This window comes from Sapajus apella, unplaced genomic scaffold (genome assembly GCF_009761245.1).
Source record: "Sapajus apella isolate SASKATOON/1434 unplaced genomic scaffold, GSC_monkey_1.0 scaffold148, whole genome shotgun sequence".
Classification (NCBI taxonomy): Eukaryota; Metazoa; Chordata; class Mammalia; order Primates; family Cebidae; genus Sapajus; species Sapajus apella.
Window position 1 is genome coordinate 311,509 of NW_022437088.1, and position 27,770 is coordinate 339,278.

General features: G+C 52.7%; 3 protein-coding genes across 12 annotated transcripts; 1 reads left to right on the plus strand and 2 right to left on the minus strand.

Moving 5' to 3' along the window:
• Window positions 1–175: 175 nt before the first annotated feature.
• RUSC1 (RUN and SH3 domain containing 1) lies at window positions 176–10,227 on the minus strand. Of its 4 annotated transcripts, XM_032264964.1 has the most exons (11): window positions 10,130–10,217; window positions 7,997–9,448; window positions 7,320–7,730; window positions 6,170–6,268; window positions 5,937–6,013; window positions 5,635–5,809; window positions 5,453–5,558; window positions 5,241–5,287; window positions 4,002–4,554; window positions 2,577–2,702; window positions 176–872 (listed from the first exon to the last, which is right to left on the minus strand). In XM_032264964.1, the coding sequence occupies exons 2-11, from the start codon at window positions 9,360–9,362 to the stop codon at window positions 704–706; spliced, it is 3,129 nt and encodes a 1,042-aa protein (XP_032120855.1). In that variant the 5' UTR covers window positions 9,363–9,448; window positions 10,130–10,217; the 3' UTR covers window positions 176–703. The 4 variants fall into 4 exon arrangements, with proteins under 4 accessions (XP_032120855.1, XP_032120856.1, XP_032120857.1 ...); XM_032264965.1 differs by lacking the exon at window positions 7,320–7,730 and having other exon boundaries at window positions 10,130–10,227; XM_032264966.1 differs by lacking the exons at window positions 7,320–7,730; window positions 7,997–9,448; window positions 10,130–10,217 and adding an exon at window positions 6,574–7,178.
• Window positions 9,448–11,005, plus strand: LOC116541093 (putative uncharacterized protein RUSC1-AS1). The gene is given in 2 exon segments (XM_032264976.1): window positions 9,448–10,069; window positions 10,072–11,005. Coding segments are annotated over 2 exon segments (771 nt in total). The 5' UTR covers window positions 9,448–9,570; the 3' UTR covers window positions 10,344–11,005.
• FDPS (farnesyl diphosphate synthase) lies at window positions 10,481–27,563 on the minus strand. Of its 7 annotated transcripts, XM_032264969.1 has the most exons (12): window positions 27,445–27,563; window positions 21,250–21,361; window positions 20,245–20,458; window positions 20,005–20,167; window positions 18,327–18,467; window positions 13,740–13,820; window positions 13,470–13,592; window positions 13,025–13,113; window positions 12,864–12,936; window positions 11,471–11,548; window positions 11,236–11,370; window positions 10,481–10,735 (listed from the first exon to the last, which is right to left on the minus strand). In XM_032264969.1, the coding sequence occupies exons 3-12, from the start codon at window positions 20,418–20,420 to the stop codon at window positions 10,535–10,537; spliced, it is 1,260 nt and encodes a 419-aa protein (XP_032120860.1). In that variant the 5' UTR covers window positions 20,421–20,458; window positions 21,250–21,361; window positions 27,445–27,563; the 3' UTR covers window positions 10,481–10,534. The 7 variants fall into 7 exon arrangements, with proteins under 7 accessions (XP_032120860.1, XP_032120864.1, XP_032120861.1 ...); XM_032264973.1 differs by lacking the exon at window positions 20,245–20,458 and having other exon boundaries at window positions 20,005–20,146; window positions 27,445–27,561; XM_032264970.1 differs by lacking the exon at window positions 20,245–20,458 and having other exon boundaries at window positions 27,445–27,561.
• Window positions 27,564–27,770: the final 207 nt, after the last annotated feature.

Genomic DNA, 27,770 nt, shown 5'->3' on the forward strand with positions numbered 1-27,770 from the left:
CATAGAATAGAGAAGCACTTGTGAGAGGAACCAATGAGGGACTACTTCTCTATTCAGGGAGCATTACGAACTAAACCTGGGCTAGGAATAAACATCTGCCTTATGCCTCCCATAAGAGGTCCTTCTTCTCCTCCCCCACAGCCTATGTCCTGAAACCCACAGTGAAAGACACACATTCAACTCCCATACTTTATTGGGACAAAGGAGGAAGGATGCAGACCATCATCACAGGCCCACCCACCAGGGGTGTCCAGGCTTCAGCACCTAGTACAGCATGAGTACATTATCAATACAGGCAATGTGGGAGAGGTGGCGTGGGGAAGATTCCATACACAGGACGGAGTGAGGTCCTAGGCTTGGGGGCTGAGGCATGGATTGTACTGGCACAGTCCACTTATGGATGAAGTAGGAGGTCTAGATTTCCATTTTGCAGATAGGAAGGAAGACATTCCCTTATACAGATGGGAAAAAGGAAAGGGATTGCATGGAAGGCAATTCCCTTTTTATATATTTGGAAGAAGAGCAGATTTCACCTTACAGGTGGGCATAGGAGGGAAGAAGGAACATTTATTTTAAATATTAGCAGAAACAGATGTGGGAAAAAATGTCATTTTGCAGACAGGGAAAATGCTTCTGGGATGGTGTTCACTGGCCATCCCCAGGTGACAGGAGGGAGACATATATGCAGGAAAGGGTCCCAGGGCTACAGAACAAGGGAGGTATACCCCACAGGCACCAGACCCTCCACGCCATCCCGCCCACAGCGGAGCCAGTCCTCATCCACTGTGGTGATGACACGCAGCACTTCCCCACGCCGGAAGCTCAACTGGTCAGGTCTTGCAGCAGTGTGGTCACAGAGAGCCCGAACTGCCCTGAGGGGAGCCAGAGGAAGATGCTGGAATGAAGTGAGGTGAGGGTGCCCAGCTGTCCCCAGGCTTCACCTCTAAAGAGTGCCCTTGTGGATTCGGCTCAGTGAATATTGACTGGGCTCTGGAAGAGACTTAAGAACCATTCATCAACATGGTGATTCTATCTGGGGCCTCAGCCTTCTCCTGAGTGCCAAACCCACTTCAGCTGCTTATTTGACACTATTTGCACTTCTCTCTGGTGCTTCAAATTCAACATATGCAAACAAAATGACTCGCCCTCAAAACCAGTCCCTCTTCATGTTGCCTATAGTGGTAAACAGCACCAATTTCTACCCACACTTACTCCTGGTAAAACCTGGGGATCTCATGCCACAGATCCAATCCATCAGCAAAACTTGTTTGGATCTACTGCTACTACATCTACTTTTTTTTTTTTTTTTTTTTTTTGAGACAAAGAGTCTTGCTCTGTTGCCCAGGCTGGGGTGTAGTGGTGTGATATCAGCAATCTCCATGTCCTGGGTTCAAGCAATTCTCCTGCCTCAGCCTCACGAGTAGCTGGGACTACAGGCACTTGCCACCCATGCCCAGCTAATTTTTGTATTTTTAGTAGAGACGGGGTTTCACCATGTTGGCAAGGCTGGTCTCAAACTCCTGACCTCAGGTTATCCACCTGCCTCGGCCTCCCAAAGTGCTGGGATTACAGGCGTGAGCCACTGCACCCAGCCCCCATGTACTTTTTCTCTTCAACTCTGCTGCCACCATCCTAGTTTAAGCCTCTATCCGATCTCTCTGGACAATTTAACTTGTTTGCATAAATCTCTCTCAACCTCTTCCCCAGCCCTGTTTTCCCCATAGCAGTCAGATCTCTCTAAAACACAAGTAAGGCTGGGTGCAGTGACTCACTCTTATAATCCCAGCACTTTGGGAGGCCGAGGCAGGCAGATCACAAGGTCAGGAGTTCGAGACCAGCCTGGCCGACATGGTGTAACCTTGTTTCTCCTAAAAATACAAAAATTAGCCAGGCATGGTGGTAGGTGTTTATAATCCCAGCTACTCAGGAGGTTGAGGCAGGACAACCACTTGAACCCAGGAGGTGGAGGTTGCAGTGAGCCGAGATCATGCCATTGCACTCCAGCCTGGGTAAGAGTGAGACTATGTCTCACTAAAAAAAATAGCCAAAAAAATTATGTTTAGTCTCTATAACCACAAAAAAGGTATTGTATCATATCCTCTTACAGAAAGAATCCTGGCCAGGCACAGTGACTCATGCCTGTAATTCCAGCACTTTGGGAGGCCAAGGCGGGCTGATCACCTGAGGTCAGGAGTTCGAGACCAGCCTGCCCAACATGGTTGAAACCCTGTCTCTACTAAAAATATAAAAATTAGCCAGGCGTGGTGGGGGGGTGACTATAGTCCAGCAACTCAAGAGGCTGAGACAGGAGAATCGCTTGAACCTGGGAGGCGGAGGTTGCAGTAAGCCAAAATTGTGCCACTGCACTCCAGCCTGGGCGACAAAGCGAGACTCCATCTCAAAAAAAAAAGGAATCCAAGGCTCAGACAAATGAGTGTCACACGATAACAGAAAAGCTGCAGTGCACACTAAGCACTGTCTTATTTTAAAGCCCAGGGATTTTTACACTGTCTCCCATCCATGCTGTGGTAGCATACATGGTTACACACTCGTGCACTCTCCCCAGTCCTCCTTACCTGTGGGTTTGCACCATCCTGGGTGCTGAGGCCTCAAGCTCCTGAGGAGAAGGCGTCTCGGGAGGTGGCCCCCGCTTCACAAGAGCCAACATGCTCACTGTTGGGGGCAGCCAGCTAGATGGTCTCCTAAAAGAAGGGACATAGGGTCACAGGTCAACCCACCCCCAAAAAACCCAAGAACCCTGGGGTTTGGAGGGAGGGAGAGGCTAAGGGGCCTAACTGTGGTTCAAAAGAGGTCAGGGGTTAGTCACTTCTGAGAGCAGGTGGTAATTGTTGGACACAGGCACTTTAGGCTGATTAGGGAGATGACAACAAAGGCCCACACCACCACAAATCACAAGGAGCCTACGGACCCATCAGGGCCTACACATGATCAGGATTAAAGGGCCGCTAGAGAGTATCTCGAACCATTAAAGAGCCACCAGTTGTTGAGGCCTGAAGCAGGGATTGGCAATTTTTTTTAATTTTTTTTTTTTTTGGGGACGGAGTTTCGCTCATGTTACCCAGGCTGGAGTGCAATGGCGCGATCTCGGCTCACCGCAACCTCCGCCTCCTGGGTTCAGGCAATCTCCTGAGTAGCTGGAATTACAGGCACGAGCCACCATGCCCAGCTAATTTTTTGTATTTTTAGTAGAGATGGGGTTTCACCATGTTGACCAGGATGGTCTCGATCTCTTGACCTCGTGATCCACCCGCCTCGGCCTCCCAAAGTGCTGGGATTACAGGCTTGAGCCACTGCGCCCGGCCCCAATTCTTTTTTTTTTTTGAGACGGGGTTTCACCATGTTGGCCAGGCTGGTCTCGAACTCCTGACCTCAGGTTAATCACCCGTGTCGGCCTCCCAAAGTGCTGGGATTACAGGAGTGAGCCAGCATGCTAGGCCGGGGGTTGGCAATTTTTCTGCCACCATGCCCAGCTAATTTTTGTACTTTTTTGTAGAGATAGGGTTTCACCATGTTGCCCAGGCTGTTTTTCTTTTTTCTAAAGGACCAGATAGTAAAGACAGTTGACTCTTGAACAAAGCAGGTTTCAAATGCACAGGTCTACCTATATGCAGGTTTTTTTCAACCGAACAGAAAATACAGTATTCTCGGATGTGAAACCCGCATGTACCGCGAGGGCTGTCTTTTCCTACACATCGACTGAGTATGCTCGGACTTGAGTGTATGTGAGGGTCCCAGAACGAATTCCCCACATGTAAGTAGGGATAACTGTATTTTAGGCCCTAGGGCCAAGGGAGAAAATCGAGATCATTATGTAGGCACTTAATATAACCATTAAAATGTAGCCATTTTTAGCTCATGGCTGTAGAAAAACAGACTGCCACCTTCTGCCCTAAAGGATCATCACTAGACAGTTTCAAATGAGCCCACTAAGAGATCAGAGAGAGTCAGAAGGTCTTAGAGAGGACAAGGTACCCCATTACCTGGACTTGAGGGCTCCACTCTCATTTTCTGTGGTGCCCCCAGGCACTCCAAATAGCCTTCCCAGCCAAAGGCCCCTGCCTGGCGCCGTTTCCTCTGTGGGCAGGGGTCTCTCCTGTGCACCTTCTTCAGCTCCAGTCCCATGACGCCCCGGTGCCCATCGGGAAAGAGGGAAGCCCTCAGTGCCCCCAGAGGCATAGACCCGGGAGGCCTGGGTCAACTGCTCCCACCAGCTCCCTGGTGTGGGAAGGTTTGGGGAGTCTGAGGGGTCTGGAGCAGCCTCCTTGGAAGTCCCCCGAAGACTCTGGGCCAGCCGGCCCCCCAAGTGCAGCATGGCCTGCATAGTCTGCTGCAGAGCCGGAGGTGGGCCTGGAGGGGCAGGGGCCTGAGGTGGGCCCAGGGGCAGGTGGTGGTGGTGCTCAAAGAGCAAGTCCAGGTGGAAGGTGAGCACTGACAATGGCTGCAGCAGGAGTAGCAGCTCTGTGGACAGGGAGGGACAGCCACCGCGGGCCAGGGAGAAGAATCCCGTGGGCAGGTACAGGAGGGAGAGCAGGCCTGGAAAAGAGCAGGCCAACATCAGCTCCTGCCCTGGACCTAGTCCCAGAGGACCCCCAGAGCAGACCACTGCTCAGCACACATCCTCCCAGGCCTCACTCTGCTGGGCACAGGGGCAGAGAGGAGGAAGGATGTGGTGGGCTCTAGGACTGACATCCCTGCCTGCATGGAACCTAGCCCAAATAGGAAGACACACACACACAGCAAGTGGTGACAAGTAACTCAGTGACAGTGCAAAGGCTACAGAGGAGGACAAGAGGGCCATAGAGGCACAAACGGGGTGAGGGTTGGCCTAGTCTGAGGGTAAAGGTAGGGCATCACTGGGAAAGGACTCAAAGGATGAATGACAGTTAATGAGGAAGCAAGAGGGACAGGGGGGCTGATTCTAGGTGGAGGAACAGCATACGCAGGGCCCTGGAGCGAGAAGGGCCGGGTGGGAAGACTTGGCAAGACCAGGAAAAGCCCTGGCCTTCAGGGAAAGAGGGCACAGGCCAGACAGCCAAGGCTTTGGGTCTTTCATCTTATGGGCGACGGGCCTCCGTGGAAGAGTTTCAATTAGGAGAGTAATAAGATCGGAGATCTGGCTTAATGGTATTCTGGCACCAGTGGGAACCAGCAGGAAAGAACCCTTTCCTTCCCGTCCTCTCAGCCCATCAGCCCCATCCTCTCCCATCTGAGCCTCTGACCTGCATCTTCCTGGAGGCTGGAAAACCACAGCTCCAACTGCTTGGTGCTGAGGGAGAAAAGGGAATGGAAGTTCAAGGAGGTGGAGGACGGGAGAAAAGACTGGAAGAGGGGAGGCCTTCTCTGGGGACGTCAGGCACTACTCCTGTGTCCCACCCATGACGCTCCTGCGGTCCCAGGTCGTGGGAAGGGCACTGGGAAGAAAGCAACTCACTTGAGGAGGCCCAGGATAAAGGCATGGAAGCGGCTACGGCTGCTGCTCAGCGGAGCTAGACGGCTGACCTGGCTGTACAGGGTTCCCAGGGAGCGGGTGCTGGAGCCTGAGAACGTGGGGTGAAGTCAGCCAAGCCCGGCCCTGCCCTGTGCACTGTCGGGTCCCACGCCCTCCCAGCTCACCTGGCTTGACCGATGCCTCCACCACGCTCCAGGGGCTGCTCCTGCGCTGCCCGGTGATGAGGTCCTTCCGGAAAGGCTTCAGCCCGTCCGCCACCAGGGCATGGAGGGCCGGGCAGAGGGTGGTCAGCACCAGGTGCCCCACATCCGGGCTCAGCCGGCTATCACCCAACTGGGCCTGGAGGCGGCGCGATGCGGATGGGTCCAGAGATCCCTTCAGCCACCTCCTGCCAACCGTTCCCGCACCCCCCGCGGAGCTCCATGACTCTCCTCGTCCCCAACAGCCTCCCCCCAGCCACCTTCACCTTCTGCACCAAATTCCGGGCGGCCCCGAAATGCGAGATGATTTTATCCACGGAGGCGCTGACAGCTATCAGGAGACCTGGAGGGGCGGAAAAGGGAAGACGCTAGGAGGCCGCGCCCCTACCCAGGCTTGCCCGAGAGGCGTGGAGAGACTGGCTCCTGACAGCCAGAGAGCAGGGCCGGGGCGAGGGGTGGTTCCTTCGGCAGCGCGGGGTCGGGAGTCAGGGTGCCCTACCTTTCTTCTGCTCCTGCAGCTGACCAGTCCCACTCTGGGTTTCTGCCATCCACAGCCGCTGGGCCCCGGGGACACCGGCGAACGACCACGAACTACGGACTGGGGTAAGGGAAGAAGGACGTGGTGACACTTACCAAGGGTTATTCCGAGGACTCCGGGCTCCCGCACAAGTTGTCTCCCGCGGGTCTGCAGCGCTCTGTCCCCGAAGGGTCTTGGGGAGATGAGGCGCAGGGCCGCCTGGAGCACGGGGCAGCTCGACCCGGGCTCCCGAGAGAAATCCTGCCACTTCCCAGCACTAGGTGTCCCCAGGCCCACCCCGGTTCCCGGTGCCCTCCCTCAGGCCACAGCCGCCCCCCCCCCCCTCCAGGATCCCGGAAATCCGGGAGCGGGATGGCCACGCTCACCTCCCGCCTACCCCGCTAGGCCTGTAGGGCCGGAGAGGACAGGGCGCGGGAGGGAGGAGCAGCCCTGCGCACAGCCCCAGGGCCGCGTCCAGCCTGCGGGGCCCGGGAGAGCACGTGGGCGGTATGGCCCAATGGAAAGACAGACAGAGGGGAAAAGGGAGGAGACGGAGGCAGGCGAGACCCGAGGATTGGGAGGCTGGAAGGCGCCGGAAAGGGGAAACCCGGATCCCATAGCAGCCCCTCGGCGGAGGGTGCCCCTTCAGCTGGCGTGGGACTGGACTCGAGGAGAGGACGTGGTCAGAACCTCTAGTACCAATGAGCTCCCGGGAACTTCACCCTCCACCCATCCAGAACAAGGTGGGGGACAGGCCCGAGCTGCATAGCCCAAGGAATTCCACGGACCGTGTGACCCAAAGTCCCTAACAAAAGACTCGCTGGGACCCCCTTAGACTTGGCATGGAGGCTGGGTAAGCCCGCGTCCACTATGCCCAGGCGTGTCTGGGAGAGGGGACCGGGCCACGGAACAGAAAGGGCAACAGCTCCCCCCTCCACCACGAGGAACGTGGCCAGACTCCCCAAGACCAACTAACTTGCTTGGAGTCGGCCGAAACTGAAGGGCGGGACCAAGCCAAGCAACCCCGGAAAAAAAGCGAAAACGGGGTCGGACGAGAGTGGAGGGGGCTTTGGGGTGGGCGGGGTGGCCCGCCAGAGGCGTGGCCCGCGGGGCTTGCCCGGGTCCGTCTTACGTAGCCTGGGCTGAGGCGATGGGCTCCTGGTCCAGCGAGGGGCCTTCGGCGGACGAGGTTGCGGTGGCAGCGGGGGGGCGGGTACCTGGCGGGGTGGGGGAGCCGCGGCGGGGAAGGTGCTACTTCTGGGAAAGAGCGGGGATAGCAGCAGTGCCAGCTCGGGGCTGGCCAGGCAGGGCAAGGCTCCCCGAGTCGGAGGCGAATAGGCTCCCACTGGGGACAGGCGGATCGGCAGCAGCTGTTCCTCTGGGGGGGTCGGCGCCCCCAGCAGCCGCAGCCCGGCGCCGGGCCACCCGGCCAGAGGCGCCAGGAGCAGAGACCCAGCTGCGCCCGCGCCCCCACCCTCCAACAGGGGGCGCCCGTCGGCCGAGAACCGGAAAACCAGGGGCGGAGGGAGCAGGAGGGGACCGGCTGCAGGCAGGATTGGCGGGGCCAGGCGCAGAGGGAAGGAGGGCAGCGGGATGGGCAGCCAGGCAAGGAGGGGCGGGAAAAAGAGGGAGCAAAGAGTTAGTCCCGTAACCCAATGACCAGTTTCCCTTTCCCGGAGCGCTCCCTGGTAGAAGGGCCCCGGAGGATGGGAGACACAGAATGGAGGGAAGACAGGGGGCGGGGTTGGAAGGCTAGGAGGCGTGAGCGGCCGAAGCCCAGCCCTCCTCCCGCTTCTGACAACCTCTTACCCTCCAGGCCGGCCTGCGCGCCCGGCTCCTTCGGCTCCTTCGCGGCTGGGGCCTCCTCACCAGCTGCGGGGCTGATAGCCCGGCTCTCCTCGGACTGCCCTTCCGCTATGGGCTGCAGTCCTGGTCGGTTCTTCTTTCTTCGGGGAGGGACAGGTGGGGGTGGGGGCCGGGGCGGGACCAAAGCCCAGCCTGCTGGGGGGTCTCGAGGCGGGACTGGCGGGGGTGGGGCCCGGCTTCGGGACCGGAGTTCCTTGAAGGTGGTGACTTCCCGAGGAGGTCCAGAGGAGCCGCCCAGCGACCCCGACGGGGGCAGCTCGGTGTCGGGGGAGAAGACTATGAGCCAGTCACTGCGATCTTTCTTGGCCTGCGGGACGAGGGGCAGCCCTGGGCCCCGCTTGCGCTTCTGGGCCAGCTCGTGGAAGGACGTGATTGTCCGGTGGGGCACCGGCTCCTCGCTGACGTCACTTCTCCATCCTCCATCAATTTTCCCTGCATCTGTTTTCGAGCCAGAATCAGTTATTCTTGTGTTGGTTTTCCAACCAGAGTCAAATTTTTCAGGTTCACTTTTCCAGCTAGAGTTAACATTCCCGTTGTTTTTCCAACCAGTGTTATTGTTTTCAGTGATTTTACATTCAGCTTTAGTTTTCTCTGTGTCAATTTTCCAAATGGGGTTAATCTTCCAACTGGGCTCCGTTTTCCCAGCGTCGATTTTCCCGTCATCCACCTCCAAGAGCTCCGAGGTAGGGAGATCCTGCTCCGCGCTCTCGTCTTCTTCGTCCAAGCCTGGGGAAGGGAGGTCCTGGCAGGTGGTCAGGGCATTGCAGTTCGAGTCCAGGCCAGGGTCGGGTGAAGAAGTAGCTCCGGAGCAGGAATCAGGAGAGCAGCAGAAGCTGTCCGGTGAGCAGGTGCCAGGGCCTGCTGAAGCCAGTGGGGAGCCCTGCTCCAGGGGGATGATACTGGGCTGAGGGTGGGCATCCTCATCACCAGGGAGGTCCCGCAAGTAGACAGAGACAGGGGACTCATCGGGGCTAAGATCTGAGCAGGAGCTGAGCGAGGATGAGCAGCCTGGGTCTGAGGGGGAGGCAGCCCCCTCTTCCTCCTGTGACGGGTCCTGCCGGTTTTCTAGGCCCGGACTGTGCTCTTGGCAGCACCGGCAGGGCACAGCTGGGCTGTTGGAATTGGCGTCCACCAAGGTGCCACTGCAGGGACCCCTGCTCTCCTTGCCCCCAGTGTCTCCTGGGGGAGGGGGTGTGCTCAAGGGCCCCTCCCGTAGCTCAGGACGGCGGGACAAGTGCAGGCCCAGGGAGACGTGCTGGAGGTGGATGTGGTTGAGGTTGCAGAGTAAAGCTCTCTGAGGGGACAGCATTGTGCCAGCGGCGATGGGATGGCCTCTAGAACACCAGGAGGATTGGGTCTCTCACATCCACCTACCTGGCAACCACAGGTGAAGACCTAGAAGACAGGGGTGGCGAAGCCCAGCCAGTGAGGACAAGAGCTGCGGGAAGGACACCGAGGTGACTGACGGCAGCAGCAGGCCTGAAGGCTCTGACTGCTTTGAAAGATATTTCAATGAGATGCAAATCGCAATCGACTGGCCATTAGTTTTCACTGCAGTGTTTGCAGGTGGAGTCGAATGTAACCCCCCGGGAATGGAGCGGGGAGGGTAAGAGAACGCGGCTGCGCTCTGGATCTCCGAAGAGGGGTGGAGGCCTGGAAGAGGTCGGGGCCCAGAATGGACTGCCGGGTCCCTGCTGCCGCAAACTGGCCCTGACCTCCAGCCTACCCCTTACTCCCAGATTAAGGGACCCAAGGAGACCCACCCAGATGCCCTGAAAGGAGGCAGGGGATGGGGGTGGGGCAATACGCAGAGTTTGCCTGGTAAATGCAGAAAAAGGGTGACGGCTGGAGGAGAAAAGGATGGAGCAGCCGTCAGCTTCTCAACTCCGCATCCGCCGGCTGCCTCGGCTGGGCTCCAGCCTGCGCCCTCGCCCCTTGGAACAGCGGTGTGTCCATTCTCTCCGCATCCGTCTCCATCATTCAGCCACCACCGCACCCTTTCTCTATTCATTTGTCCGGCCCCGCCCCGCGTACCCTGGTCTATCGGTCTACACCCATGGGCCGAGCCCTCCTCACCAGGGTCCTCCTGGAACCGCTCCGGCCTTGGGCTTGTCCGCGGCTCCCACGGTCCCCGCCCGGCGGGGCACAGAGCAGGCGGGGAGGGGCTCTAGGACAACCCACTCTTCGCCGCGCAGCTGCACCCCTTCGCGCATGGGCGTGGCGTAGCTCGGCCCCGCCCCTAGCGCTTAGCGTCTGGTGTCACCCGCCCAGCGGGTTGGCTGTATCCTAAGCTTTTGGCCCCAAGGGGCCCCGGTGCCAAGGCCCCTGGGTTCTGCTTCCGTGCACCGAGTCCTCCCAGCACCCCACTCCGAGCATTCTAGAGAGAACCAGACTCCGGCTGGGCCAAGCATGAACAGAACCACAAAATTACACAATAATTTATTTATTGAGAGCCTCCTATCCGCCCTTGCAGTCTCTAGGTCACTTTTTCCGCTTGTAGATTTTGCGCGCAAGCCCCAGAAAGATAGCTGGGGGCAGGGGCGCTGCGTACTGTTCAATGAGACCCATAATGTGGCTGTAACTGTCTTCCTCATACTGCGAGAACACGGCCGGCAGATCCAGCTCCTCATATAATGCCTTCACTCGGGCCACCTTCTCAGCCTCCTTCTGCCCGTAATTTTCCTGGAAGGGATTGGAGACAGGAAACCAGGCTTGGCCTTCCCCAGAGCCTCCAGGACACCCCCCCCGCCCCAGCTCCCTTCATTCACATATTCCAGAACATCTCCAAAGCCACCCACTCCCTTCCTGCCTCCAATTTTCAAGTGTCTCTAGATAGCTAAGATCCCAAGCTTCCCTTCACCATCCCAAATATTCCCCACATATTGGCTCAGACCACAGCATCCTCTACTCCAGGGTTTCTCAACCTTGGCACAATTGAAATTTGGGACCAGATAATCCTGTTTGGGGGCGATGTTTGCTGTTCTGTGTGTTACATGTTTGGCAACATCTTTGGCTCCTGCCAACTAGATGCCTGTACCACACACAGAGTTGTGATGACGATGACAAAAAATGTCTGCTGACATTGCCAAATGTCCCCTCGGGGGCAAAACTGCCTCCAGTTAGGAACCACTGCTCTGGCCCTTTCTCACCAGCTCAGGGACCCACCACCCGCTCTCAAGCACCTTCAGGATCTGGCGCTGTTCCGGAGTGGACCGTTGCAGACACTGGACCACCAGCCAGCTGCATTTGTTGTCCTGGATGTCAGTGCCAATTTTGCCAGTCACACTGGGGTCCCCAAAGAGGTCAAGGTAATCATCCTGGGTGGGGGAGGGGCAGCAAAGGAGAGGGATGAGGCTCCCAGGCAGAGGAGGAGTGAAGCTGGTGCCTGTTCCCTGCAGCTGCCTCCTGCCTTCCTACCTGAATCTGAAAGAACTCTCCCATCTCCAACAGGATCTTCTTGGCATTGGCATGCTCCTTCTCGCCATCAATTCCTGCCTATAAGGAAAGGGGAGTTAATAAGCCAAACCCCAGAGGTGCCTGCATATTCCTGGCTGCTTTCTCCCGTGGAGTCTTGCCCTCCTGCAGCCCCAAATCTCTCCTCTCTTCAGATATCTTGGCTTCCCTGACCTAGAAACTCCTTGACTGATGATCCAACCACAATCCCACTTATTTTTGGCTAGACCTTCCTGCGAGTCCTAACAGAGATAAATCCATTCTAAAGGTGTTCAGCCTGTCTCTTCCCTCACAAATGTCAGTCCCCAAGTCTCATTCTGATCCATATTCCTAATATTTTTACCTTCAACTTCTTTATGAGAGGGAGTCTCACTCTGTCACCCAGGCTGGAGTGCAGTGAAACGATCTTGACTCACGGCAACCTCTCTGCCTGGTGGGTTCAAGCAATTCTCCTGTCTCAGGCTCCTGAATTATCTGGGACGACAGGCATGTACCACCATGCCCGGCTAATTTTTTTTTTTTTTTTGTATTTTTAGTAGAGATGGGGTTTCACCATGCTGGCCAGGCTGGTCTCGAACTCCTGACCTCGTGATCCACCCACCTCAGCCTCCCAAAGTGCTGGGACTACAGCGTGAGCCACCACGCCCGGCCATCTCCAACTTCTTTCAAGATGAAAAGGAAATGTGGAGAAGCAAGGTCAGGGTAGGCAGTTAATCCCACTGACTGCCTTTAACCCACTTTCTCCCTCAACCAGGATGATCTCCTCTGCACGCCTACCCATACTCAGACGCAGGATTTATTGTTCCCCTATTATGGGCTAAGCACTTTCATATCCCTAGCCTTGCTTAATCTTTTCTTTTCTTTTTGAGATAGTTTTGAGCTTCGCTTTTGTTGTGCAGGCTGGAGTGTGCAATGGCACAATCTAGATCTCGGCTCACCACAACCTCTGCCTCCTGCGTTCAAGTGATTCTCCTGCCTCAGCCTCCCAAGTAGCTGGGATTACAGGCGTACACCACCACGTCTGGCTAATTTTGTATTTTTAGCAGAGATGGGGTTTCTCCATGTTGGTCAGGCTGGTCAGGAACTCCTCACCTCAGGTGATCCACCCACCTCAGCCTTCCAAAGTGCTGGTATTACAGGCGTGAGCCACCACACCCAGCCAACTTGCTTAAAGAACAGTCCTGTGAAGTAGGAATTTTATCCCCGGTTGAGGAAAGAGACTCAGCGAGACTGATTTGCTCAAGGTCACACAGCCCTTCACCAGGGGTAGCAGAGGGTTCACGTTGCCTCCTGTATGCCTTCCTGTCCAAAAGCCCCCCCATCAGCAGGGCGGAGAGGGGTGAGGAGGCTCACTCACCATGTACATGGCTGCAGCTACAGGAAGGTAGAAGGAGTAGAAAGCCGTCTTGTACTTGACAATAGATTTGTACCTGGGTAGGGGGAGAAGAGAAACTCCTCAGGAGGGCAGTCCGCATCCTGCACCCTCCCTTGCTGTGTCTGGTTCGCCCTCTCCCTCACCTCTTTTCAGTGAATCTGCCAAGATCCACATTGCCCTGGGGGGCTGTGATGAGGTCCAGGGTCTGCCCAATCTCAGTCTGATAGGAACTCTAAAGAAGACGAAGACAGCCCATGAGCCAGCCTTTCTCCAGATATGGGAAACCTTGATATCCTGAGCACAACATCCCGTAACAGCTGACAACTGGGCAGAATCAGAAAGGCAACAGAAGAGAAGGTCCCAAAACTCAAGGTCCATATTCATACACACAGTCCTTTATCACCCACCCTTCCTTCTAATCACACAGGGACAGAGAAGTCCTTTCTGCCACTTCCCAACTTCCTTCCTTTCTTTCCCTCCCAGGACCCCTGTGATCCTGTGCCTTGAAACCAGCTAGATGAGCGTGTCCCATAGAGGCCAAGGCTACCAGTGGCAGCCTCTGGGCATGGGGCCCTGTCTGCAGCACACCTGCAGGAAGAGCTCAATCAGGTTCAGGTAATAGGGCTGCTCCCGGCAGTAGAGCTTCAGCAGGCGGTAGATACATGCTTCCAGAAGGAGAGCATCATTGACGGCATCCAAACCCACACCTGGCTGGGATGGCAGAGAGAAAAACAAGCAATCCATCTCTAGCCTCGGTTCATACTAAAAGCCATCACCCCAACACCTCAACCAGGCCATATGTAACCACCTCCCTGTGGCCTGTCCCTATACCCACTGCTACTTTACTGCCCCCATTACCTTCTGATACCAGCAGAGCTGTCCCCGGCGGGTGAGGGATGAATCCATGATGTCATCTGCTACCAGCAAGAAAGCTTGCAGCTAGGAAGAGTGGAATAAGACCTGCAGGGCTCCTCATTACTGTCCCTTCTATCAGCAATGGAGCTGCTACTTTATATCTGTATCTGTATATAGTTTTGCTTTGTTTTTTGGCGAAGACAGAGTCTCCTGTTGTCCAGTGCAGTGGTGTGATCACGGCTCACTGTAGCCTCTACCTCTCAGGCTCAAGTGAACCTCCCACTTCAGTTTCCTGAGTACCTGAGACCACAGGCACACACCACATGCCTGGCTAATTTTCTTTTTTATTTAATTTTTGTAGAGACAGGGTCCCACCATGTTCCTCAGGCTGGTTTTGAACTCCTAGGTTCAAGTGATCCTCCTGCCTCAGCCTCCTAACGTAACTGGGATTACAGGCGTGAGCCACCATGCCCAGGCCAGAGCTGCTGCCTTTGATAGTTCCTATGAGCTGGGAAGGTCAGGATGGGGAGGCAGAAGACTTCTGTGCTATGGGGACTTGGAAAGTGACATAACCTGTTTGGCTCAGACCCCTTGTCTATGAAACGAAACTACAACACTCTTGTTTTAGGTAAGAGACTAGAGCAGATCGCTGACATCTCTAATCAGCGCTAGATCATGCCTGGTGTCAGGGAGATGAGGAACACCTTCGCCGTGCTCCATTCCTGCCAAAAACCTCAATGAATGCTTAAGGATCTGTTCATGCAATTGACTTTACATTACTTCCTAAACAAAAGAAGATATTCCCACATTGCCCCCAGCACTGTGCTTGAATACCTCGGTGACTAGGGACACAGCCTCGCCTACAGGAACCCCTTTGTGGTGCAGGTCTAATCAGCTGGAACTGAAATCTGACTTTGACCTACGGGTCTTAGACACCTTTAAACATTTTTAAAGGTTAGCAAAGGGTTACTCCTCTGAACGCCCATTTGAAGGTACCTGAACGTGTCGGGTTTCCCACTAGACCATGAACTCCGTGGAGGCAGGGACAGTAAGTTTTCCCTCTTGGCATCCGCAGAGCCTAGCACAGCACTTGCCCTGGAGTGAGTTTCCTAAACACTTGTCTGATGAAGAAATTAAAAATAAAACACTCTAACATTCCCCATGACACTTCCTGCAGTCAGTCAGGCTATATGTTTTGGTTCCTTAAAGAGCTTCTTTTTTTTTGAGGTGGAGTCTCACTCTGTCACCCAAGCTGGAGTGCAGTGGTACTATGTGGGCTTGCTGCAACTTCCACCTCCCGGGTTCAAGGGATTCTCCTGCCTCAGCCTCCCAAGTAGCTGGGACTACAGGCGCCCACCACCACCAACTGCTAGCCCAGCTAACTTTTGTATTTTCATTCAGTAGAGATGGGGTTTTGCCATGTTGGCCAGGCTGGTCTCGAACTCCTCACTTGAAGTGATCTGCCTGCTTTGACCTCCCAAAGTGCTGGGATTACAGGCGTGAGCCACCATGCACTACCTTTTTAAAACATGGTTTGGATTCTGTTTGTTTGTTTTTGAGACAGAGTCTCACTCTGTCACCCAGGCTGGAGTGCAGAGGAGCGATGATCTCGGCTCATTGCAACCTCTGCCTACCTGATTCAAGCAATCATCCTGCCTCTGCCTCCTGAGTAGCTGGGATTACAGGCACGTGGGTAGAGATGGGGTTTTACCATGTTGGTCAGGCTGGTCTCAAATGGCTGAACTTGTGAGCTGCCCACCTGGCCTTGGGTTTTTGGTTTTTTTTTCTTTTTAAGGAGAACAGGTCTTGTTATGTTGCCCAGGTTGGACTTGAACTCCGGGCTCAAGTGATCCTCCTGCCTCAATCTCTTGAAAAGCTAGGATTATAGGCACACACAAACACACCCAGCTCAAGACATGGTTTTGATTTTTATTACTTACTTTTTTGTTTTTGAGACAGGGTTTTGCTCTTGTTGTCCAGGCTGGAGTGTAATAGTGTGATCTTGGCTAACTGCAACCTCTGCCTCCCAGATTCAAGCGATTCTCCTGCCTTAGCCTTCCACGCAGCTGGGATTACAGGCATGTGCCACCACACCTGGCCAATTTTTGTGTTTTTAGTAGAGATGAGGTTTCACCATGTTGGTCAGGCTGGTCTCGAACCCCTGACCTCAGCCTTAGTGTCCCAAAATGCTGAGATTACAGGCGTGAGCCAATGCACCTGACCCTATACCCAGGTTTTTATTTTTATTGTTATTTTCTTTTGAAACAGGATCTCACTCCGTCACTCAGGCTGGGGCAGAAGACATGGTTTCTAAAACTTCATCCCATCCTAATCCTGTGTGCTGTACTGGACCCACATTGCAGAGGAAGCATGCAACACCTCCCGTCACAGCTCCAGCATGGGCTGTGGGAAAAGGACCATTGCAATCACTGCTACTGTTCCAGGCAGGGTGCTCAGGGAAGGAGGCATCCATCTGCACCTTCACCTCTGACCTAACCCCAGAAGGGTAGTAGGGAAGTCCCAGGCTTTCCACATCGAAGGCACATGTTTAATTTACTCTGTGTTTATTTGGAGTATCATGGTTTCCCCAAAGCCACTGATCCACTGCCTCTCAAGAGTGACTGCAAGGACAATCTCGTTTCAGCCACCACCACTCAACCATGTTGGTCTCCAAGAGAATTAATTCCATGGCCTCCCCGAATTTCCTCTGCCTCCTAGCCCTGATTCTTAACCCCACCAGCACTTTCTATTTATCAGGGAAATTAAAAAAAAAAAAACAAAAAAAACCCAAGCCAGGCACAGTGGCTCACCCCAGCACTTTGGAAGGCTGAGGCAGGCAGATCACTTAAGCCCAGGAGTTCAAGACTAGCCTGGGCAACATAGTGACATTCCATTTCTACAAAAAAAAAAAAAAAAAAAAAAACTTTTAAAAAGCCAGGTGTGGTGGCAGGCACCTGTAGTCCCAGCTGCTTGGGAGGCTGAGATGGAAGGATGGCTTGAGCCCAGGAGGTTGAGGCCACAGTATGCCGTGATAGCACCACTGCAGTCCAGCCTGAGCAACAGAGTGAGGCTCTGTCTCGAAAAAAAAACCTTAGACCAGGCGCGGTGGCTCAGGCCTATAATCCCAGCATGTTGGGAGGCCAAGATGAGCGGATTACTTGATGCCACCAGTTCAAGATTAGCCTTGGCAACATGGCAAAACCTAGTCTCTACAAAAAAAAAAAAAAAATTAGCTGGGTAGAGGCACACACCTATAGTCTCAGCTACTTGGGAGGCTGAGGTGGGAGGATTGCTTCAGCTCCAGAGGCAGAGATTGCAGCGAACCATGATCATGCCACTGCATTCCAGGCTGGGTGACAGAGTGAGACCTCCATATCAAAAAAAAAAAAAAAAAAGAATTTTTTTTTTTGAGATGGAGTTGTTTCGCTCTTGTTGCCCAGGTGGAGTACAATGGCATGATCTCGGGTCACCACAACTTCTGCCTCCAGGGTTCAAGCGATTCTCCTGCCTCAGCCTCTCGAGTACCTGGGATTATAGGCATAGGCCACCATGCCCGGCTAATTTTGTATTTTTAGTAGAGACGAGGTTTCTCCACGTTGGTCAGGCTGGTCTCGAACTCTCAACCTCAGGTGATCCACCCACCTCAGCCTCCCAAATGCTGCCCTCTCCCTGGATGCCATGGTCCTCCTATTATCTCCTTGGAAGTAAATCCCTATTCTTCAGAACCATCTCCCTGACAAGTTCCAGACTGGAATTTCCACCACCCATAGGACAGGCAGGACCTACTCCACCCATACCAAGAACGTGCCCAGGCTGACTGTGTTCAGCACATCTTCCCTTGAGCCAGCTGCTCCTCTCAGGACAGGAACTCAGCATCACTGTCACTCACAAAGTTCTGAATGCTCTTCCCTTTCGTGCTCACTGCCACCCTCCTCGGGTATGGCACCCCTCCCAGAACCCAATCCCCCTGTCACTAATGAAAGCTTTAGGCCATGCAAGCAAATTATACAACTTCAAGAGCAAGATGAGCTGGCATAGAAGACAAGCGGATGTAGGGGTGGGAGCAAATCAGAGAAAGCACACAGGAGAGCACATGCCCTGGGTCTTGGGGAAGTTGCATCCACTCAGCTTCAGCCAACTGTTGCTATGCAGGAACATGGACTCAGGCCTTACAATTTTCCAAGTCATGCTAGAAATCTAGGTTTCAGTGTAAAATCTCTTTGTTAAATTTAGGAGACTTAATTTTAAAACATTTTCAAAAACTATCAGTGAGCTGCCAGTTTTCAATCTGTGCTTCAGAACAGCCTTTGGAAGACCTGTCATTTTTATGGCGGTCCTCTGCTCAAAGCAAAGAGTTGACACCACTCTGCCCAGTTCCGAGGCCCCAGACCACCCTATCCACCCTATCCACAGCCACCATTGTACCTAATGGCAAGAGTCTCCCCACATTAGTTAACCCATGCAGTGATTCACTCTAAATTTGGCCATAGCACACTAGAGACAAACACAAACCAGAGACAAGTTTCAGGTCCCTCCTACCCATCCCCACCCAAGTCGCAGGAAACATCTCCCTTCCCCGACGCCTCTCACCAGTTCCACACACCAGCCCACAGTCAGGGCCCGCTGGAGACTATCAGCATCCTGTTTCCTTGGCTCCACCAGCTCCCGGAATGCTACCAGCACCGTCAAACCCCGGTGATACTTGCCTCCAATGACGTTGTACTCCAGGACCTGGAGGGCAAGGGGAGAGGGACAGGGTATCAGGGTCCACATAGCAGCTACTGAGTTTTCTCCTCGCGCTCTCCCATTTCCAACCACCTGATTTTATCCTCCCCAACCCCAACTCCTCTTCAAGGAGCCTCTGGAATTGCTACTGTCTTTACTCCTTCCCCAAAGTCCTGGGGCAAAGCTAGAAGAGATCCCAGGGCCCAGGCACGTTCTACTCTAGTCAATTTATTTATGAGATGGAGTCTCACTCTGTTGCCCAGGCTGGAGTGCAGTGGCATGATCTCTGCTCACTGCAACCTCCACCTCCAGGTTCATGTAATTCTCCTTCCTCAACCTCCTAAGCAGTTGGGACTACAGGTGCACAGCACCACACCCAGCTAATTTTTTTATTTTTAGTAGAGAAGGGGTTTCACCATATTGGCCAGGCTGGTCTCAAACTCCTGACCTCATGATCCACCTGTCTCGGTCTCCCACAGTGCTGGGATTACAGGCGTGAGCAACTGTGCCTGGCCAAGACTTCTCTTTTGTTTGAGACGGAGTCTTGCTAGAGTGCAGTGGCGCAATCTCGGCTCACTCCAACCTCGGCCTTCCGGGTTCAAGCGATTCTCCCGGCTCAGCCTCCTGAGTAGCTGGGATTACAAGCACACACCATCATGCCCGACTAATCTTTATATTTTTGTAGAGACAGGATTTTGCCATGTTGGCTAGGCTGGTCTTGAACTCCTGACCTCAAGTGATCTGCCCACCTCAGCCTCCCAAAGTGCTGGGATTATAGGCATGAGCCACCTCGCTGGGCAAAGACTTCTCTTTTAATCCCTATTCCAGTATAGGCAAACCCCCCCTTTCCCTTGGTTCCCCTCAGATATATGAGATAGACAGCATTTATAAAAAGAATTTTAATAGATACTCCAGAATCAATGGGAAAAAAACGGCGAGTATCACAGGAATAGTTCATATCCTGGAATAGGAGATAGGAGTTTCTTTTCTTTTTTTTTTTATCTTTAAAGCCCTTTAGATTCAGATTTTTTTTTTTTTTTTCTTTGAGACAGGGTTTCACCAAGCTGGTCTCGAACTCCCGACCTCAGGTGATCCACCCACCTCAGACCTCAGCCTCCCAAAATGCTGGGATTACAGGCGTGAGCCACCATGTCCATCCCTAGAATAGGAGTTTCTAATGATACAATAATTTCACTCAGGCCCCAGGGAGATAGAACAACATCAGACTGCCTTCCTCCCAGTTCTCTGCTAAGGTAGCAGCTTCTGATTTCAGGACACAAAATCAGATTTGCCAGGCTCAAGGCCTCCACCCTCAAGCAAAGCAGTCTGGATGACCCACCTTCCATCACAGCCAAAAGTCAGGATGAGGGACTGAATAAGTCTACTTGCCCAGGCCCCAACTCCTCAAGAGTGGGCTCAAGTCCCTCAGGTAAAAGCCTTCTCTCACATCTGCCAAAAGTCCCCCACAAGCCACAGGTGAATCCCACGTGTATACAGAGCAACCAAATCAAAGACTCACTCCCCCAAGTCATGAATCCCTCACCTCCTTGAGCCGGGCAATAGCATCTCCTGTCTCTGGGTGCCCCATCTCATCCTCAGTCAGCACCCTAACGATCTGGGAGAAGTGCTGAACGAAATGCTGCTTTTCTTGGACATAAACATCTGATTTCTGGTCTCCATTCATTCTGAGGGAGGAGCAAAGGGCTCTGAGGAGAAGAAAAACAAGTCAGAAACCTGACCAGCTGCTCCCCTCCCCAAAGCCCCTCACCCCAACCACACTCACCGAGGCTCCTCTGTCCACGCTTGGCACCAGCAGCGGGCACTGTGCCAGGCCAGGACTGGGTACCCGAGCACCAGGGAGGGCCGCCGTAGGGAACCCAGCAACCTCTCCCGGGGTGCCCAGTAGGGGGCTGGCAGCAGGAAGACCCCCACAGATCTCAACCAGCGGGACAAGGGCATCGTGGGAGTGGCATAGGGAGGGGGGAACCAAGCACTCCCTGCAGGGGCAAGCACCAAAGGCAGAAGCATGGTGGCAGCTCCCCAGATCACTCCCACCCCAGCCTTGGCCCAGAGTGCCCTCCCTCTTGTGGAATGTGCTTAGGGACAATTAGAGGAAGGATATGCAGGAAACAAAAAGTAGGGCTGGGTGACTGAGACCCAACTAATTGCCACTTATAAACAGGCTAGAACTCAATGCCTTCAAGACGGCGTCCACTAGGCTGGGTAAGGACGTGGTACACAGTAAAGTACCCCAGGAGTAGGGGCTGAAAGGACCCTTAAGTCATCCTATTTTACACAAGTCAACCTGAGGCTCTAGAAGGTAGAAAGATAGTAGAGGCAGAGCCAAATCTAGAACCCCGGTCTCCCCTGGAAGATGGAGAAGGGTGCCCAGGGTCTGCGCTACGTCCCAAGATGGGGAGAAGCATTGGGGTCGGAACCCATGGGTGCTGCGTCCATATGGTCTGGGGTGCTGGAACCACGCGTCCCGAGCCTCACAGGAAGCGCTAGGACTGTGCAGATAGGCTCGGAGCAACTCTGAACGGGAGAGAAGCATTTGCAGCAAAGGAGTATATCGGGGTCCGGGTATATTGGGGGTTTCAGAAAGCACAAAGGCAGAGTTTGGAAGTATCTGCAAGCCCAGAAGGCCAGCCAGTCTAGCCCACCGACCCTCAAAACGGAGAAACTCTGACACAACAGGCTGAGCTTCCCGTGCCTCACAGTATCGTTACAGAAGCAAAGCACGGTCTCGGCTCCCTTCCTCCAAGGCCCAGCACACGACCTCTCTCACCTGTTCCTGGATGCGGGTTCCTGCTCGGTCCCGCTAGTTGGCGGGTACTCCTAAAAGCAGACTCCACTCCGCGCTCGGCTTTATGGGTCGAGTAGTTCTCTCTGTCTCCACACTATTGGCAGAAATACATAATTAGACTACAACTCCCAGCGTGCCGCGGGAGGGACGGATAACGCCATCCTGGCGTGGCCTGGCTGGGCGGAGACGAGCCGCGCTGATTGGCTCCTGGCCCTCGTGTGAGCATGGCGCACTGTGACGGACGACCAATGGAAGGTCTGAAACCTAGAGGGCACGGCTGTAGGCATCACGACTGGAAGCGAGCCAAGCGGGGTACGCCCCAGCTCTGGCTCTGGCTGCCCCCTTTCCTTTACTACAATTTTCGACATCTTCCTGGGCAGCTGAATGGCTTGTTAGTAAAACGCAAGGACTAGGTTTGTCACTTATTAGTTCTCTAACTTCAGGCAAATCATTTAACATCTCTGATCCTCAGTTAACTTCCTTGAAACTAGCTTTCCTCATCTGTTGAATGAGGGTGATAATACCACGAGGTAATGTGTTTTAAGGGCTTAAAGATGAGCCTTGGCGGGGCGCGGTGGCTCACGCCTGTAATCCCAACATTTTTGGAGGCCGAGGCGGGCGGATCATCTGAGGTCAGGAATTCGAGACCAGCCTGGCCAACGCGGCAAAACCCCGTCTCTACTAAAAATACAAAAATTAGCCGGGGTGTGGTGACTCATGCCTGTTGCGGGTTTCATTTTTCTCCTGCAAATCTGTATAAAAAACATTCTTGGCAGCATAGGCGTCCACCCCCTGAAATTCCCATTACATCTTTTAACCAAATTAATTTATTCTCAAGCTTCAACTATCATGCAACAAAGGCTCCAGCCAGTTCCTGGTGAAGACACCACCCCTGGCCATCAAAGAGCTACCCTGCCTCCACTAGACAGAGCAGGGCAAGAGTTCAGTGATCCCAATAGGTAGGGACTACCCTCTAAGCCAGCATGAAGCAGTTACAGAAGAAAGACCATTGATCCCTCTGCCTTCCGTAAATAGGGATCACATTTCTCAGTGGGGAGATGAGGCAGGAAAATAGGGTCTGGAGGCAGGGAACATAAGGCCGATTCACACTTCAGCTATGACCGGAAATATACTCTCCATAGGGCATTGGTCAAGTAAATGACTTTGTAACTTTACTTCATTCTCTTTATTTACATAAGGTGTACCCCAGGTAGAGGGTATTTAAACTCCCAAAAATTCTGTAACAGGGCCTTTGGGCCCTTTATGCTCAGGCCTGCTTCCACATTGTGGAGTATACTTTCATTTTCAATAAATCCTTTCCTTCCTTTTTTGCTTTGTTTGTGCATTTTGTGCAATTCTTTTTTTTTTTTTTTTTTTTTTTTGAGACAGATTCTCTGTTGCCCAGGTTGGAATGCAATGGTGCAATCTCAGCTCACCAGAACCTCCACCTCCCGGGTTCAAACGATTCTCCTGCCTCAGCCTCCTGAGTATCTGGGACAAGTGTGTGCCACCATGCCTGGCTAATTTTTGTATTTTTAGTACAGACAGTGTTTCACTATGTTGGCCAGGGTGTTCTTGAACTCCTGACTTCGTGATCTGCCTGCCTCGACCTCCCAAAGTGCTGGCATTACAGGCATGAGCCACATGCCTGCCATAGATATTTAAAAATGTTAGTGTTAAGGCCAGGCATGGTGGCTCATGCCTGTAATCCCAGCACTTTGGAAGGACGAGTCAGGCAGATCATAAGGTCAGAAGGTCGACACCAGCCTGGACAACATAGTGCAAAAATACCAAATTATACTGTTGTATTTGACCGGAGCATAGAAAGTTATTACAAAAGTATGCCAGATTGCAGGGTCATTTATTATGCCGGCGACCACAGAGGACTCACATCTGTCCAACCTGTGGTGGCAAAAGGAGGGTGCCACGATTTTTTATACCCGAAAAAACCACCTTGGGAGTCGGGTGAGGGGCGGGGATGGGGATGAAAAGGCTTCAGACATTCCGAGGGCTAGTGGATTCTGTAAATTACCTCCTGGGCAGAGATGAGGGTGGGGGTCTCCGGACATTCCAAGGGCCAGGGGACTTGTCATTCCGTTTGTTACTTAAGTGGTTTACAGAAGTCAAGATAAACATTTGTTTACACATTATCTGGTTAAGGTGGAAATCACAGAGCTTAGTTACTTATTACAAGCCACAGGAGCCAGGATGGAACTAGCTTGGGCTGCTTAGTCTGGCAATTGCTGGTAAGCAAAGGCTAGCAATTCTGGCAGTTACTGATAAGAAAAGGTAAGCAGCTTTACATAGTTTTGAAGAACAAACTAGCAGTTCTATTTACAGAGGCCAAGGACAGTAGTTATTGTGAGGAGAATGGGGCAGCCATTTCAACTTATCTAAAAACAGTTTTGCATTTTATAAAATAGTTTTGCTCCGGTTCTGGCTCTAGGCCAGCACAATATCACAATACCAAAAATACAAAAATTAGCTGGGTGTGGTGCCATGTGAACTTGAATACTGCTTAGACTTATTTACTTAATTTATGAGTGCTCTCTTATTTATAAGCCAATTTGGTAGACACAATATATAACAATAAGTGTACATACAAATAAACACATCTAGACATGTATACACACACCTAAATGAAGGTTCAATAGCTTGAAACCTTATCTATGAGATAGCAATACAAGCTTGATGGTTTTACTCTGCCCCATGGATGAAGGCCGTGATCCAAACTTTCAGGTAAAACAATCTCCATGGCAGTTATATTTATTATGTCTTTATTTATTCATTTATTGAGACACAGTGTCTCTCCGTCTCCCAGGCTGGAGTGCAGCAGCGCAATCTCGGCTCACTGCAACCTCCACCTCCTGGGCTCAAGTGATTCCCCTACCTCAGCTTCCCGAGTAGCTGGGACTCCAGGCACAGCACGCCCAGCTAATTTTTTGTATTTTTAGTAGAGACCGGGTTTTACCATGTTGGCCAGGATGATCTTGATCTCCTGACCTCGTGATCCACTCGCCTCAGCCTCCCAAAGTGCTGGTATTATAGGCGTGAGCCACAGTGCCCGGCCCACAACTAGCTAATTTTCAAAAAAATCTTTGACTGGTCACGGGGTTGTTTTTTTTTCCAGACAGAGTTTCGCTCTTGTTGCCCAGGCTGAAGTGCAATGGTGCAACCTCTGCCTCCTGGGTTCAAGCGATTCTCATGACTCAGACTCCCAAGATAGCCAGGATTACAGGCATGTGCCACCACGCCTGGCTAATTTTGTATTTTTTTTTTTAGTAGAGACGGGATTTCTCCATATTGGCCAGGCTGGTTTCGAACTCCTGACCTCAGGTGATCCACCCACCTCGGCCTCCCAAAGTGCTGGGATTACAGGCGTGAGCCACTGCGCCCAGCCCTTTTTTTTTTTTTTTTTTTTGAAACTCTTTCTCAAAAAAAAAAAAATCTTTTTAGAGATAGAGTCTTGCTACATGGCCCAGGTTGGTCTGGAACTCCTGGCCTCAAGTGATCCTCTTGCCTCAGCCACTGGAGTACCTGGGATTATAGGTGAGAGCCACTGTGCTCTCACTTTCTTTAAGGTGCAGAGAGTCAAGGAGGTAGAACAGGATGGGGTGGGAGCAAGGAAGTGAAACGAAGTTAACTTAGCTGTAACAGAGGGTGGCACGAGGAGGAGGGCTGAACAGTGGAGAGTGGCCTCAGTCACATGGTGGTGGTGAGAGGCAGGTAATTGAATATGAGTGTCTGTAGCCCAGGAGAGAAGCTGGAGTTGGACCTTTTTGATTCAAGCCAAGGGCTGGGCCCTATTATCATTCATTCATCCTTCAAAAATTATGTATTTGGCTGGGCATGGTGGCTCACACATGTAATCCCAGCCCTTTGAGAGGCTGAGGCAGAAGGATTACTTGAACCCAGTTCAAAACCAGCCTGAGAAACCCAACAAAACCCCATCTGTATTAAAAATACAAAACATTAGCCAGGTGTGGTGGCGCATGCCTATAATCCCAGCTATCTGGTAGGCTGAGGTGGGAGGATCGCTTAGGCTCAGGAGGGCAAGGCTGCAGCGAGCTGTGATCATACTATTGTACTCCAGCCTGGGCGACAGGAGTGAGACCCTGTCTCAAAAAAATAACAATAATAACAAAAAATTAGGCCGGATGCAGTGTGGCTCACGCCTGTAATCCCAGCACTTTGGGAGACCAAGGCAGGCGGATCATCTTAAGTCAGGAGTTCAAGACCAGCCTGGCCAACATGGTGAAACTCTGTCTCTACTAAAAATACAAAAAATAGTCAGGCGTGGTGGCAGATGCCTGTAACTCCAGCTACTCAGGAGGCTGAGACAGGAGAATCGCTTGAACCTGGGAGACAGAGGTTGCAGTGAACTGAGATCACAGCATGGGACTTCAGCTTGGCGACAGAGGGAGAGTCCATCTCAAAAAAAGTGTGTGTGTGTGTGTGTGTGTATAAAACAAAAACTATTTATCGAACACCTACTAGGCTCTAGGAATATAGCAGAGAACAAAGACAAAAATCTCAGCGCTCAAAGAACTGATACTCTAGCTTAGGGATGAGAACACATTTAATGAATGTAAAATCTATCAAAGCAGAGCATGGATGGAGGGCAAAGCAAAGGGATGACTAAGTATTAACTAGAGTGAGGAGAGACCTCACTGGCAAAGTGATATCTGAAAAGAGATCAGAAGGAAGCAATGAGCAAGGCGTATGGCCATCCCGGGGAGGACACTCTCTATAAGTAGAGGAAGGGAACAACAGATAGATTTCAGGGAGTCCATTACACATTGTGAGCAGGGCTGGACACGGTGGCTCACACCTGTAATCCCAGCACTTTGGGAGGCCGAGATTAGGAGGTTGAGGTTAGGAGATTGAGACCAGCCTGGCCAACATGGTAAAACCCCGTCTCTACTAAAAATACAAAAATTAGCTAGGTGTGGTGGCGCAGGCCTGTAATCCCAGCTACTCAGGAGGTCGAGGCAGGAGAATTGCTTGAACCCAGGAGATGGAGGCTGCAGTGAGCTGAGATGGCACCACTGCACTCCAGCCTTGGTGACAGAGCAAGACTCGGTCTCAAAAATATAATAATAATATAAATAAGCCGGGCGCGGTGTCTCAAGCCTGTAATCCCAACACTTTGGGAGGCTGAGGCGGGTGGATCACGAGGTCAAGAGATCGAGACCATCCTGGTCAACACGGTGAAACCCCGTCTCTACTAAAAATACAAAAAATTAGCTGGGCATGGTGGCACATGCCTGTAATCCCAGCTACTCAGGAGGCTGAGGCAGGAGAATTGCCTGAACCCAGGAGGCGGAGGCTGTGGTGAGCCGAGATCGCGCCATTGCACTCCAGCCTGGGTAACATGAGCGAAACTCCGTCTCAAAAAATAATAATAATAATAATAATAATAATATAAATAAATAAAATTGTGAGCAAAATTGAGGCCTCCCTTTTATGGCCTCTATATGCAAAGAGTCCAAGATCTATTACTAAGTGGGGAAGAAAAACAGTACAGAGTGATATGTATGGTACCATTGCTATCACTTGCATAAAAAGGGGTGAGATTATATATTGTTTATATTTTGGTACAATACATAGACATTTTATAAATGTTTGGTGCTAGGAGGAGCTGAGCAGCAGGGTCATGGAGTTTAGAAACCAGCTCTTCACCTATACTCTGTGCCTTTTTTTTTTTTTTTTTTTTTTCGAAGAAGTGTGGGCTCTGTCGCCCAGGCTGGAGTGCAGTGGTGCAGTCTCCGCTCACTGCAACCTCCGCCTCTCCGGTTCAAATGATTCTTCTGCCTCAGCCTCCCGACTAGCTGGGATTACAGGCGCACGCCACCATGCCCAGCTAATTTTTGTATTTTTAGTAGAGAAGGGGTTTCACCATATTGGCCAGGCTGGTCTCAAACTCTTGACCTCATGATCCGCCTGCCTCAGCCTCCCAAAGTGCTGGGATTACAGGCGTGAGCCGCCGCGCCCGACCGAGCCTTTGAATTTTGTATACTGTATTGTGCAAATATTTATTCAAATTAACATAAACACAGCCTTAAGGTTTCATGGATGCAGGGCCCCACCCCCAGTATTCTGATTCCTGGGACTGGAGAGGAGTCACCAGGTGCAGAACAGCAATAATTCCGTGCTCTCTGCTGGAGCAGGACTCACAGCGCTTCCGCGGACACCGTCGCATCGCGACCCCCGGGCGGTTTATCATCTCGGTTTGCAGGTGACGAAGCTGACGCTGAGACTGTCTCTCCACACCAGAGAGGAGGTTGGACGTCACCGTGGGGGCGGACGGGAGGCGCCTGCCGCCCCGCCTTTTCCCCGCCCGGGGGCTCTCGGGCGCCCCTCGCAGGCAGTCAGTGGCCCGTCCCCCCTTGTGGCGCCGCGGTTTGCAGAATACAATGGCGTTAGGCGGGAGACAGAGCCTGAACTGTGTGCTCTGAACTCTGTATGCGTGAGTGTGTGCTCGTGGGTGAGCACGAGTGCGT

Coding starts and splice junctions, on each gene's coding strand:
- RUSC1 (XM_032264964.1), bottom strand. CDS start 9,362: ATGCTGTCCCCTCAGAGAGCTTTACTCTGCAACCTCAACCACATCCAC. Junction 6,269..7,319: donor ATCGCCTCAGCCCAGGCTAC/GTAAGACGGACC, acceptor CCCTTACCCCAG/TCCGTAGTTCGTGGTCGTTC. Junction 2,703..4,001: donor AGTGGAGCCCTCAAGTCCAG/GTAATGGGGTAC, acceptor CCCTTCTTTTAG/GAGACCATCTAGCTGGCTGC.
- FDPS (XM_032264969.1), bottom strand. CDS start 20,420: ATGCCCTTGTCCCGCTGGTTGAGATCTGTGGGGGTCTTCCTGCTGCCA. Junction 18,468..20,004: donor CTATTGCCCGGCTCAAGGAG/GTGAGGGATTCA, acceptor CTTGCCCTCCAG/GTCCTGGAGTACAACGTCAT. Junction 13,821..18,326: donor TGGGCTGGTGTGTGGAACTG/GTGAGAGGCGTC, acceptor CACTCTTCCTAG/CTGCAAGCTTTCTTGCTGGT.